Genomic DNA, 12,837 nt, shown 5'->3' with positions numbered 1-12,837 from the left:
AAAGAAACAGAAGAGAGAAAAAAAAGCCCATCAAGACTATACACATATAAAAAACTCACGTCTTAGGACAAAACTAAGGCCAGATCGAGTGAGTGAGGGAAGTAAAGGAAAGAGGAAAGAGGAAAGAGGAAAGAGGAAGTATCGGTGGTAGTAGGCCGCTTCAGCCAATTCAATTAAGAAAGTTTTTCCCCGCAATTTTCCTTTTTATTAAAGACAAGTTGGCTCTCGAAGTAAAAAAGCTCATTTTCGTTTTATAATCCTCACACTGCCGTTCCATAACAGACTCCGAACAAACAAACTGTTTAGCTTCCTCCGGTACACTTCGCCGATAAAGATTACATCTCAGGTTGGAAATGAATTAATCTCGTCTTGAACTCTTGATGGTGTCCTTCAAGGATCGATCTTGAACATACAAACGCATACCTGTAGTTGACATTGGAAATGTGTCAAGATAGAGAATGGATAGAAAAGAGGGTAGGATCCACTTTTTTTTTTTTTTTTTTTTTTTTTGTTTACTTCCTTTGTGAATGTTTATTTGTTTGTTTGTTAATACCCTCTTTTTTCCATGTGTTTGTACAGATGCAGTCTAAAGGACATCCTTCTCGGACCCAATGAGACCAGGAGACTGAAGACAAAGTGAGGCAGTCTAATCAAGCATAACTGTTTTAAGAATCTTGACAAAGGGAGGCGATAAGATAAAAAGGGCCAACTCGCTCTTTTTTTTTTTTTTTTTTTTTTCTTCTCCGCTCTTCGCCCTTCTTCCTCTTTTTTGTATTAACATTGTAAAGTACATGTACTCTCGGATCCATCATTTTCATCTTTGAATAAAAAGAATCCGCATCCCACTCTCTTCTCTCTCTTCTTTTTTCTCTCTTTTCTCTTCTCTCTTTGCACCTGTCCTTTCAGTTTACTGATTGCCATCGCTCCCTTCCCCCTCACGAGGTTCCTTTCCTCTATTTTTTTTCCTACGACTCTAAAGTTGCTGGTGTTTCAACTGAGGCACCCTCTCGTGCACCTTTAATTCCCTTCTCCTTTAATATATACAAAAACATATATACATGTCTTTCTTTGAGAGACTGAACCGTAGCGTGGCAGAGTCCCGCATCGGCAAGTACTTCCGTCTTGAGGGTTCTGGCGCTCGTCGTGAACGTGCTGGATCCAAGTTCACGACCGAACTCCGTGCTGGTCTTACTACCTTTGTCACCATGGTAAAACACTTACTCTTTACTGTCTTACTTATACTACAGCTGCCGTGCCCGCTTTTACTTTCAACGCTCTGCCATAATGGCCTACAAAAAAAACATACACACAATGGGGATCAAAAAAAAAAAAAAAAAAAAAAAAAAGACTGCACTAACGTTTCTATTGCTCATTCTACAACTTGATTGATGCTCTACAAAACAATTAAACTAATCGACTTCATATCACTCATGTTTATTTTATTTATTTATGTAAATGACAGGCTTATATTATCTCAGTCAACTCATTAATTGTCACTGATTCTGGTGGAACGTGTGTCTGCAACAATGGAGGCAATGCCACGGATGTGGGATGCTTTACTGACCCAGGTTATGCAGACTGTCTGGCAACTTTGAAACTTGATATGGTCACGGCCACAGCCGCTATTGCCTGCTTCTCTACATTGCTCATGGGTTTGTTTGCCAACTTGCCCATTGGTCTTGCTCCCGGTATGGGTCTGAATGCCTATTTCACTTACACTGTCGTTGGATTCCATGGATCAAATAAGATCTCGTATGAGACTGCTGTTGCTGCTGTCTTCATCGAAGGTATCCTATTCATCCTGTTATCGCTTTTTGGAATCCGTCAATGGCTTGCTCGTCTGATCCCTCAATCTATCAAGATTGCCACTGGCGCTGGTATTGGATTATACTTGGCTTTCATTGGTAAGTTTCTCCTCCCTCAAACATGGGCATAATCCACACAATAAGAAAGGTTAAAAAAAAACAGTGATTCACATTTTAATAACCTTACCTTATCAATTTGTTCATTGATTACAGGTTTCCAATCATCTGCTGGTATTGGCCTCATCGGCGGTGACAAAGCTACATTGGTTGCACTTGCAGGATGTGTCAAGGATGGTACAGGTGCCTGCATTGAGGGCACACAAATGCGTGGTCCTACAACCTGGATGGGTATCTTCGGTTTGGTGATCATTGGTGTCTGCCTTCTGTTCCGTGTCAAGGGTGCAGTCTTGGTCGGTATTGTGACAATTTCAATCCTCTCTTGGATCCGTGGCACAACCTTCACCTACTTCCCTTATTCGGATGCTGGCAACGCCTCGTTCGATTACTTCAAGAAGGTCGTGACCTTCCATCCTATCCAGACTACTATTGGCAAGATGGACTTCCAACTCAACAACTCAGAGGTTTGGATTGCTTTGATCACGTTCCTCTATGTCGATATCATGGACACCACCGGAACTCTGTACTCAATGGCCAAATTTGGTGGCTACATGTACAAGAACGGTGACTTTGATGGCTCAACTGCTGCATTCCTTTGTGATGCCACCTCCATCGTTGTCGGTGCCGTCTTTGGTGTGCCCCCTGTCACTGCTTTCATTGAGTCTGGTGCTGGTATCACTGAAGGAGGCCGTACTGGTTTGACTTCAATCACCACTGCCTTCTTCTTCTTCATCTCGCTCTTCTTCTCTCCAATCTTTGCCTCCTTCCCTCCATGGGCTACTGGACCTGCTTTGATCGTTGTCGGTTCTATGATGGTCAAGTCTGTCCGTTCCATTAACTGGGATTATGTTGGAGATGCCATCCCAGCATTCTTGACCATTGCGCTGATGCCCTTGTCGTACTCAATTGCCTATGGTCTTATTGCTGGTGTTGGTTCCTATGCTGCCATCAACGGTATTGTTTACATCTTGGAGTTGATCTCTGGTGGACGTATCTCACCCGAGGATAAGGATTTGAAGGAACCATGGATCAGCGAAAGCTTTACTTGGCAGAACGTCTTGCCCGGCTGGATCCAGAAGCTGATCTGCAAGATGCGTGGAGAGATCTATGTAGATCCTTTGGATGTGATCGAAGAGGAGGAACGCTTGGAGCGTGAGGCTGCCGCTGCTGCTGAAGAGCATGAGTCCAAGATTGATATGGGAGGACATCATGAAATCCACAAGTACTAAAAAAAAGAGGGAAAAAAAAAAAAAAAAAAAAAAAAGATATTTTGCTTTACGTTGCTGAAAGCAGAAGAAATAATAATATATAATAACAGCCAAAAGATATATACCAGATATACCATGTAACTATATGCAAACAAATAACAAGAAAAAACAGAAAAAAAAATACGATGTAAATTCAATGTGATTGTAGCCTTCAGTGTGACCCATTGTGAAGAGTGATAAAAGAAAGGATCCAGCATATATATATTTTTTTTTGACCAAATTAATAGCCAAGTACAACACAATCTTGATCCTGTTGACGTTTAGAACAATTGGTTGTGCACGTGCAAAAAAAAAAAAAAATTAAGGTCAAATGAGGGTCCATAAGGAGCAGACCAGAATGGATTTGATGAAACTCCTCTCTTACAATCACAATGGTTAGTCTCCCTGCAGGACGGTTTTTTTAAACACTTGTGGATGAATGGATTGATATCTTGTCATCCATCGATCCATCAATCCATTAAATCCGTATTGGCAACAACCATTGAGGCAATAAGCAAGTTAATATTCAACAAGGAGAAACGCAGGATTGCTTATTACTATCGACACTCTTGGCGTCTTCACTTTTTTTTTATTACATCTGAAGAATCATTATTTTGTTAAAGTTGATGTTTGCTCATTCTACGATAAGCACACAAACAAAACGAACAACAGCTACTACTCATTACAGAATATCAATATGGAATCTCACCGGGAATAGTGAATGAGAATCAATAATGGACATACTGAGAACCATGCAAGAGAGAAAGAGAGGGTATCTTCCTTTTCCTGTTACGGAAGGCTCATGCGGAACGATGTTGCTTTGCTACTGCATTCAACGTTAGTCGCCTTTTTTGTTTTTCTTGCTCGTTGGCAAGCAGAAGCAAATAAAACAAAGCTGGCGCTTGAACCATTGTCAGGATGAATCAGCATTTCCCTAATGACCAGAGGACTTTATCAAGGAAGACAGTTATAACTAGCCTCAAACTAGACCCGTTTGCTGAGCTTTGCAAGCAGTTCAGGAAGAAAAAGAAAAAAAGAAAAGAAAAGAAAAGGATGCAGTGGTGATTGCGGCAGCAGCGGCGTTCAGTTTCTTACTTTCCTGGTCTATACTTCAACAGTTTAGAGCAGAGCAGTATGAAATGAAAATACCACTTTCAACCTCTTAATCCACTACTCGACACTTGTTTTCAGGGTTCGTCTTACATTTTATTCAATATTCTTGTAGTACTAACCCTATGCTTTTTTTTTTATTGTTGTTACACTGTTCAATAGGCTAAGAAGGACGCTGCTGCTAAGCCTACGTCATCCTCGGGTGGCAAAGCCAAGAAAAAGGTAACAAACAATGCCTTTTCTTTTTAAAGATAGCTGACGGGAAATGGGAAAAAGAAAGAGAGAAAACAACAAAAGATGATGCCAGCGACCACCTATCCTTTCTTTTTTTTTTTTTTTTTTTTTTTTTTTTTTTCCTCTTATCTGTTCATCACCACTGGAACATGCGAGATAAGAAGAAAGGGCGAGAATTACTGCAGGCATCAGTCTGTCTGTTGTTGCATCTCTTTTTTTGAAAAGCAAAAGGATTGAGTCGCAGTGGTCTTGTTCATTATCTTTTTCTTTCTCGCTTTCTGTCTTAATTTGACACACTTTGAAAGATCATGAAAGAAATAAAACTCACTTTTATGATTTATGTTTGGGATTTGTTTGGTTAATAGAAATGGTCCAAGGGAAAGGTCAAGGACAAGGCTAACAACGCTGTCATCCTTGACAAGGCCACCTACGACAAGCTCATGAAGGAGGTTCCCACCTACAAGTTGGTTTCACCCTCTGTCTTGGTTGATCGTCTCCGCATTAACGGCTCTCTCGCCCGCATGGCCATCCGCGAGTTGGTCAAGCAGGGCTTGATCGTCCCAGTCTCAACCCACGGCGCCCAGTTGATCTACACCCGTGCTACCGGTGCTGGTGGCGATGAGGAGAAGAAGTCTGCCAAGAAGGCTGCTGCTGCTGATGATGAAGAGTAAACAAAAAAAAAAAAAAAATAGCGAAATACCTTTGTTTTACTTCATCAACACAAAAAGCAATTCGTCGATATGTCGATTGATCTTGATCGAATAAAGGACATCTTTTTTGAAAAAAAAAAAAAAAAAAAAAAAAAAAAAAAAAAAATTGCCCGAAAATTAATTTTGTATTGGCGACTGTTCGGACTCCACATGGTACTGTATAAATACTTGAACACTGCCACATGTCATTGACTTCTCTACGTCTCTTAAACAATACCTGAACTTTTGCAAGGGATGTGTCAATATTCGACAAATATGTAACATTTGATGGTTACGTCACAGCCTTTGAATTGTGAAAGCGCTGAAGTATGCGGAAAACGAGAACCATTTGTGTTTTTACTCGCAACAGGCGTAACTTCAAAAAGTTTGTCTCTAAAGAGCAAATCCTATGTCCTCCGTTGCTCAAAAGAAACAATGCTATCTTTTCTGCGTCCCAAAAGCACGCCACAATCCTATTGAAGCGTCCAGAGGCATTATTTGCCTCATGGTTTGAGAATTAACAGACTTTCAGTCAAGTTTTATTGTTTTGAACAACACAGTGAATCCTGTCTATTCTAAGTAGTCCCTCTGGATGGCAGCTATTCAAGGGATGCTAACCAACTCCGCTGAATACGGTTATATCAAGACAGATTTGGAGAACCAACAAGCATCGAACAGTCGCCATTCCTGACATCAGACAAAAGTATTATTGGTGGCGTACATGTTTCGTTTTATCTTTTCTTGAGTATTTTTGACTTTATGTCATCCCTTTTTTTCTTCCTACTCTTTACATCTTTTCACATGATGACGCGCTGCTACAGGCATTGCAGACGAACCTATGGCTATTTTTTGATGGTTTTTTCTGGTAGCAATTATTCTGACTGCCAGATGAACGCTTGATGTCATATACATGTATATGTACAATCACGCCCAGAGTCCTGCAATCCTGTAATATAAAAACAGGCTGTCCTGCAGATGCATCTCGTAGGGCTGTCTGGTGAAGCAGTGATGCAGTTAATTATATAATATCTACATGGATGCTGCAGCTTGGCTATAAAATGAGCCATTTGGTTTTGCTTTGGTAGAGCGCTCTTCATACGCGAAGGAACGCGTCCCACGCTGTTCTGTTGCATCATGATCGACAGAGGCTAAAAAAAAAAAAAAAAGTTACTCTGGGTGTGGTACGTTACGCCCAGGGATATTACAAAGCCCTCGACAGGAATGAACCTTACAACTCAACTACCAAAACCTTAAAAGGGAGGGCGATTAAAAGACGCACAGGCATGCGTTTAAATCAATCTGAATATGGCCATACAAGCAAGCTTTTTCCCTAAGCTTGGCATTTTGCTGCGGCTAACATTTTTTCTTGTCGATTGAGTTAACGCTGATGGGCTTTTTTTTTTTTGATTCTCTTATACAATAAAGAAAGAGAGAGAGCACTTTCCCTCAATTTATGACAAATTAGTATTCTGTACTACTTGAATTCGAGATCGAGCGGCGCTATTCCTCTTTTTTTTTTTTTTTTTTTTTTTTTTTTAAAAAAAAAAAAAAAAAAAAAAAAAATGCGTAAAGCCAAGGAATAAACGCTCTATAGCCCCCAAACTAATCGTAATGACGCAGATCGTTATCTCAAGATGTTAATAATCCTAGTGGCGATGAATACGGTTTAATTCCAACTAAATCCTGGGTAAGCAAGGCCCAGTCTAACGGGTGGAAGTCTCATCTCCCTGAAAATTTGGGAAAGTGTAAAATGGAACCACAGGAAAAGAAGAAAGAGAGAAGAGAAGAGGGAAAGAGAAAGGGAAAAGAAAAGGAAAGGAAAAAGGAAAGGGATGGTAAGTATCCATTGCGGATTCTAAGTCTATCTACTGTACATTTTTTGCATGAATGTCTTTTCTGGAATTTTTTTCTTGATAAAACCCCCCGTTAACAAGAGGATGTATATTTTATTCACTGGCATTTGCCTTAACAATGTGCACAAGTCCCATCCCAGGGAGGAAAAAAGAACATCGAATGAAGGGAGAGAGGGAGAGAAGAGGTCTGTGATTCGGCGTTTCCATTAATCCGCCGGATTGAGCAAGTATAAAAACATGATTTGTGGATATTGTGCAACTTTGATCCCCCTCCTCTTTCCCTCCCTACATGAAGAAATACCCCCCCACACACACTCTCCAAACGACATGTTTAGCAAACTGTCGACCCTTGTTTGTCAACAAAAAAAAAAAAAAAGAAAGAAGGCTCTCACTTAAAAGAAAATTAAAATGAGCGTGCATGGCGAAGAATAGACACATACAACATGAATCCTTGTAGATATATATATAATATATATAAATCGATTATAATGGCTGTCGATGTTGTCGATGTTGTCGATGGTGTCGACATTGATGTCTTGATTAAGAATAGCGTCCTACCATAAACGATGACTTGTATTCCTCTTGAATCGAATCATCTCGCACGGTTAACTTTGCTCCCGTGGATATATTCAGACCAATCTGCAGAAGATGCGTTCACGTAAACGCGCTGCAGACACTCGGCATGCGCAGACAAGTCATCAGATCCACGGAAGATTAAATGGAGGACTTTTTTTTTCTTTTTTCTTAGCCTGTGTGTATGAGTTGTGTAAGAGTGTCAATGTCCGTGTGATATTGATTGACAAGAAGAGGAAAGAGAGGGGAAAAAAAAAGAATAAGAGTGAATGGGCTGTTCAGAGACTTGGCAACTTGGCAAAAGAAGAAACTATTCTTGGTCATCTATACAAATGCGCAATTGTCAAGTGCAATTGTTTTGTGCAATTAGACAACAAACAGGTTTTTCTATTGTTCATTGTCATTGTTTTTGTCCTTGTTCTATGTAGTATTTATATAATTGTATAAATATATATATATCTGTATTCAATCTAAACAAACCAGATAAATATTTTTATATAAAGTCGACATTTTTGTCCTTGAATCCTTTAATCGCGTTAAACCTCTTTGTCTTCTTCTTCTTCATTCTCCTTCATTCTCGTCATTGCCCTACTTGTGTTTTCTACTGTTGTTTAGTTTGCAAGTAGAAGCAATAGTTACCCATTCATATTCTTCGCTTTCTGTTTCTTATTCTTATGCTCTCCTCTACTTCGACTTTTTCTTCTTCTACTTTGCCTACTTTTTCGGTCGCGCATGCATCTAAACTGTTGTAACCCCTCCATTTCATGCTTCCAACTTCCTGCTTCCTCTTCCTTCTTTGAACTTCCTTCACATCAACTCTTTTCTCCCCCTTTCTCTTTTCCTTTACCTATCGTGTCATTTCTCATCTCCTATCCCTATACTCCACTCACATAGAGAAAAGAGAAATAGCCTTGTCTAACGGAATCACACAGTTCATTCACTCTCATTTCAGTGTCATTTGAAATGACATTGTTGTCACAGAAAAGACATGGGTCGATGAGGTCCATTTGGTCCATGAGTATGACGACGACAACTACTGCTTTCTTGCTGATAGTAATGGTCATTGTCTTGTCAGCAACATCAGTAACTACAACGCTGGCTATTCCAACACCTCTTGGGGGTCTCTCAAGACAATCGATTGCAGATGTTCCCGATCCATTAGATTACTCAACCAGTCAAAAGAGAGTGTTACCTCCATCATTATCATTGCTACGAAAGCGAGATATCCCTGCAGGGATGCCTCTGACTTGTACAACCGACTTTGAATGTCTCCAGGTGACTCGTCCTGAGAATTGGCCACGCAATCATGCCAAGGTCCAGGCAGGCACCTATGCCTGTGTCTTCAGTAGTAGCTCAAACGGTGCAACCAACAGGACAGGAACCTGTCAATTTGTCGTCACTGCAGGTAAAATTCAAATGACAAAAAATGATTGACCATTGCATTGTTTTTGTTGATCCGCTCTTTCCTTATCCTCCTATCAACAACAACAACAACAACAACAAAAAACAGGTTCAGCCCATGCTTTTCCACTTTTTATTGCCAAATCGGAAATAGTTTATTCTTATTGCGTAACATGCGCAGACTTTTTTTTTTTTTTTTTTCAATTCTTCTCCGACCTGGAAGACATCAATCATCCAAAGACATGATGAAATGATACCTGAACGTGATTGCAATGATGAATGCACAGATAACTTTACTGCCTGTACTCTCCATCATTGACCATGATGCAGAATAAATATAATATCAGAAAGGGATCGCCTTCATTTTTCTCGGCGTGGCTGACAAATTGCATTATTCATTCATTTATTTTACTTTTTTTTTTTTTTTTTTTTTTTTTGAAATAGGGGAGCAATGCAGTGTTGCATCTGACTGCGCAGCCTATGCTTTTTACACACAGCGCAACATCCCCATCCCTGCTGATTTATGCTCACCAAGTCACTGCACTCTAGAGTCGACTTGTGGTAGTCCCTGGCAAGAAAGCTATGCCCCCACGAACCACTCGTTCTCAAGCGATCGAGATCATAGCCAAATTAGCTGTTGTGGAGGACAGCCTGCAGGCCAGATCTGTTCCTTGGTTGGAAACAATGTCGATAGTTGCGCATACCACAACCTCTGTCAATTTGATCTCGATGATGTCATGAAGGGTCCAGGCGACGAGGCACACCCTTCCAGTGATCCTTCCTTCAATCATGGTTACACATTGGATCAGATGCGAGAGCAAGGATTGGGTTTTTGTCGAAAAATCGATCAGCGCAAACATGTCTGGATCGGAGTGGTCATCACCTTGATCTCATCCACAGTATTGAACTTGGGATTAAATGGACAAAAGTATGCGCTACGTAAACATGATGAAAGACGAGTTCTCAAACAGCTGGAAATGGAAGAAGAGCATGAGCGATGGCGCCAAGAACTGGGCTGGTCTGAAGAACAGGTGCAACAGGAGGCTGACCGTTTGTATGAGGAGAAGGAGAACCGACATGGAAAGCTCTATCGTCGATTGAAGCCTTACATGTTTTGGCGCAATATTTTTGTCTCCAAGGTAAATAATTATGTTCTATCTTCTTCATGCCACCACCAGTTCTCGTTTTTATTTTATTTTTATTAGGATCTTCGTAATAATGCTGTAACTGTTATATATATATATATTTGATATAGCTCTGGGCAGCAGGTCTTGCCGTGTTTATTATCGGAAATTTAGGAGGGTTCATAGCACTTCGATTCGCACCTCAGTCGCTGACAGCACCTCTAGGATCAATCTCTCTTATCTCCAACGTTATTATCGCACCCCTAATCAACAAGGAGGTCCTCGGAAGATGGGATATTGCTGGCATCTTTTTCATTGTCGCAGGATCTGTCATTGTCGTCGTATTTTCAGGCATTGTTGCGCAAGGTATGCTTTTTCTTAAAGTAATTCGTATATGTCTTTACATATATCTTACATTTTGCTAATTGATAATACCGTCCTTTTATTATTATTTAATTATTTAATAGATTACAAGCTGTGTGTTCTCATCAACTTGTTCCATAAGCCGGCCACAATCATCTATCTGACATTTATTGGTGTCTGTATCGTCTTTACCTTCTTTTTTATCCAGTTTGTTGAGAAAAATGTCGAGAACGAGGCAGATGTAGCCATTGGTGTCTCCTCCGAGCAGCAATTGAAGAAAGAAGGGCGGCTCTACAGGATCAACTCCAACAAAAGCACCCAAAGCTTGGCCTTTCAGGAACGGTCAAAAAATCCATCCATCCATGGAGCACTCGTGTCGTCTGGAGCTAACCTACGTGATGCAGAAGAAGGGCGAAAGGCGAGAACTTCAACGTCCAAGGAGCCGAGCTCTGAGAAACAGAAACAAGGACAGGAACAACTCAATGATATTTCATTAAATAGGACATCATTGGATACACCTGCTCGGTCATCCACCCAACAACAGAAACAATGTGATGGCGCATTGAAATCGAGTCGTAGTCATCACACGATCACAAGTGAGGCATCTGGAACAGCTATAGGAGCATCATCTACTGTTCTTTATACGGAGCCTCCACAGGATAACTGGAGACCTTCGTTTGGATCTAGCAGAAGCAACAGCAGCCAAAACTCTATTGCAGATCTGGAAAGTAAGGTCCCATCCTCAACATCCAACGCTGTTGAAGACAAACAAGAACCCAAACTCAAGTTTGGTGGATCAGTCATAGGCTCTGCAGAATTGGGAACAAGCACTCCAGGAGCTGTTGGAGAACATGATACTGTGGCTGCGACTGGATCTTCATCACGTCAGGGGCTGAGCCGTATGCCGTCTATCACACCTTCTGTGATGTCCACACGTCGCCATCGTAGAGGCCAAAAGAAGTCACATCATCATAATGGAGTACCCTTGACGTTCTGGGAGCGCGTGCGACAGATTGAGATTATTCCCACATTGCCCGAAGAAAAGTTGATCCGACGCAATTCACCTTTGCTGCGTTTCTGTCTGCCATTAGCGTACGCGGGACTTGGAGGAATGATGGCATCGTATACTGTGTTGTTTGCAAAGTCACTGATCAACCTGCTAGTGACCAGTATCTTTGACGGCCAAAACCAATTCACATCGTTCATTGCATGGGTGATCCTGATTGTTACGGTGGTGACGGCGATTTCGCAAGTCTACTGGATTAACATGGGACTGAAGAAGTATGATGCATTGCTTCAAGTGCCTGTCTTCTTCACAATCTGGGTCCTTTTGGATATCGTGGGTGGAGGCATCTATTATGACGAGTTTGCAGGTTTCACAGCCAAGAAATATGCCTTGTTCTGTTTGGGTGTATTGATTGTCTTCTTTGGAGTCGCACTGTTGGCGAAACGATTGGCCGTATTGGCAAAGGAGGATGCAGGAGACCCTGAACTGCAGGCAGCTTCAAGGAGAGAGTCAATTTTGAAGGAGATTAAAGAGGCAAAAGAATCTCCTGAGACTTTAAAGAAGACTGCTGGCACTTCCGGAGCTACAGCTGGGGTTGGAAAGTAGAGATGACGGAGCAGGATCCAACTCAAAATAATCATTTTCATCACTTTACCTACTACCATACTATTTCTTTTTATTTTTCATTTTTCAATTTTCATTTTTCTCTAATGTCTAATGTCTAATGTCATACATGTCGTTAGTCACCATTGTACTGTATATTAGCAAAGAAAAATATAAATGTAAATGTTGGCATCTCATAATAATGAAATTGTATTTCAAACCTGACTTTGTCTAATCGACTGATATGCTTGTACAAAAATATTAAATGTTTTTTTTCTTACCTTTGGGGGTTTAGCGAAGCAAAAGAGTTTGTGTTTATATCGCCAATTTTATTTGGTCACGATACCTTATATTTTTAATCTAAAAACGATGATTGAATTGTTCTGGTGGCATCTCACTACGTGACGGACTTGCAACAATACTCGTAACAAGCGAGCTAATTGGCTGCCAATACACTCGAAAGTATTCAAAAAATATAAGGTATCGCGACCAAATGAAACGGGCTATATGGACACTTGTGACCAAACGTGCTTTTTTTTTTTTTTTTTTTTTTTTTTTTTTCTTGTTTCGACTTACAACGTCATTGCTTCTTGGTTCACACTATCAACCTAAATGTAAGGGTAACTCTACTTTCCATAAGTGTTGTTTCTATAGCCTATATCGTCTCCTGCTAGCCAAGCTCTCCTGGATTCACTGATTCACCAAAAAAAAA

At 40.7% G+C, this 12,837-nt stretch overlaps 3 protein-coding genes across 3 annotated transcripts; all 3 read left to right on the top strand.

The window, feature by feature from the left end:
* The first annotated feature begins 729 nt into the window (after positions 1–729).
* BCR41DRAFT_331640 (nucleoside transporter) lies at positions 730–3,164 on the top strand. Its single transcript, XM_022021807.1, has 3 exons — positions 730–1,208; positions 1,463–1,904; positions 2,019–3,164. The coding sequence occupies exons 1-3, from the start codon at positions 1,059–1,061 to the stop codon at positions 3,149–3,151; spliced, it is 1,725 nt and encodes a 574-aa protein (XP_021885614.1). The 5' UTR covers positions 730–1,058; the 3' UTR covers positions 3,152–3,164.
* Positions 3,165–4,644: 1,480 nt separating this feature from the next.
* BCR41DRAFT_346222 (S25 ribosomal protein) lies at positions 4,645–5,202 on the top strand. Its single transcript, XM_022022841.1, has 2 exons — positions 4,645–4,854; positions 4,879–5,202. The coding sequence occupies exons 1-2, from the start codon at positions 4,822–4,824 to the stop codon at positions 5,182–5,184; spliced, it is 339 nt and encodes a 112-aa protein (XP_021885613.1). The 5' UTR covers positions 4,645–4,821; the 3' UTR covers positions 5,185–5,202.
* Positions 5,203–8,136: 2,934 nt separating this feature from the next.
* BCR41DRAFT_418891 (magnesium transporter NIPA-domain-containing protein) lies at positions 8,137–12,346 on the top strand. Its single transcript, XM_022029684.1, has 4 exons — positions 8,137–9,033; positions 9,474–10,168; positions 10,285–10,519; positions 10,621–12,346. The coding sequence occupies exons 1-4, from the start codon at positions 8,592–8,594 to the stop codon at positions 12,126–12,128; spliced, it is 2,880 nt and encodes a 959-aa protein (XP_021885612.1). The 5' UTR covers positions 8,137–8,591; the 3' UTR covers positions 12,129–12,346.
* Positions 12,347–12,837: the final 491 nt, after the last annotated feature.

Source organism: Lobosporangium transversale, assembly GCF_002105155.1.
Source record: "Lobosporangium transversale strain NRRL 3116 chromosome Unknown BCR41scaffold_3, whole genome shotgun sequence".
NCBI lineage: Eukaryota > Fungi > Mortierellomycota > Mortierellomycetes > Mortierellales > Mortierellaceae > Lobosporangium > Lobosporangium transversale.
This window is presented reverse-complemented; position numbering and strand designations above follow the sequence as displayed.

Excerpts from the sequence above, each read along its gene's own strand:
- BCR41DRAFT_331640 (XM_022021807.1), top strand. The coding sequence starts at position 1,059 with ATGTCTTTCTTTGAGAGACTGAACCGTAGCGTGGCAGAGTCCCGCATC. Across the intron at positions 1,209-1,462 it reads TTACTACCTTTGTCACCATG|GCTTATATTATCTCAGTCAA; the intron begins GTAAAACACTTA and ends TGTAAATGACAG. Across the intron at positions 1,905-2,018 it reads ATTATACTTGGCTTTCATTG|GTTTCCAATCATCTGCTGGT; the intron begins GTAAGTTTCTCC and ends CATTGATTACAG.
- BCR41DRAFT_418891 (XM_022029684.1), top strand. The coding sequence starts at position 8,592 with ATGACATTGTTGTCACAGAAAAGACATGGGTCGATGAGGTCCATTTGG. Across the intron at positions 10,169-10,284 it reads GCAATATTTTTGTCTCCAAG|CTCTGGGCAGCAGGTCTTGC; the intron begins GTAAATAATTAT and ends TATTTGATATAG. Across the intron at positions 10,520-10,620 it reads TTCAGGCATTGTTGCGCAAG|ATTACAAGCTGTGTGTTCTC; the intron begins GTATGCTTTTTC and ends ATTATTTAATAG.
- BCR41DRAFT_346222 (XM_022022841.1), top strand. The coding sequence starts at position 4,822 with ATGAAAGAAATAAAACTCACTTTTATGATTTAT. Across the intron at positions 4,855-4,878 it reads AACTCACTTTTATGATTTAT|AAATGGTCCAAGGGAAAGGT; the intron begins GTTTGGGATTTG and ends TTTGGTTAATAG.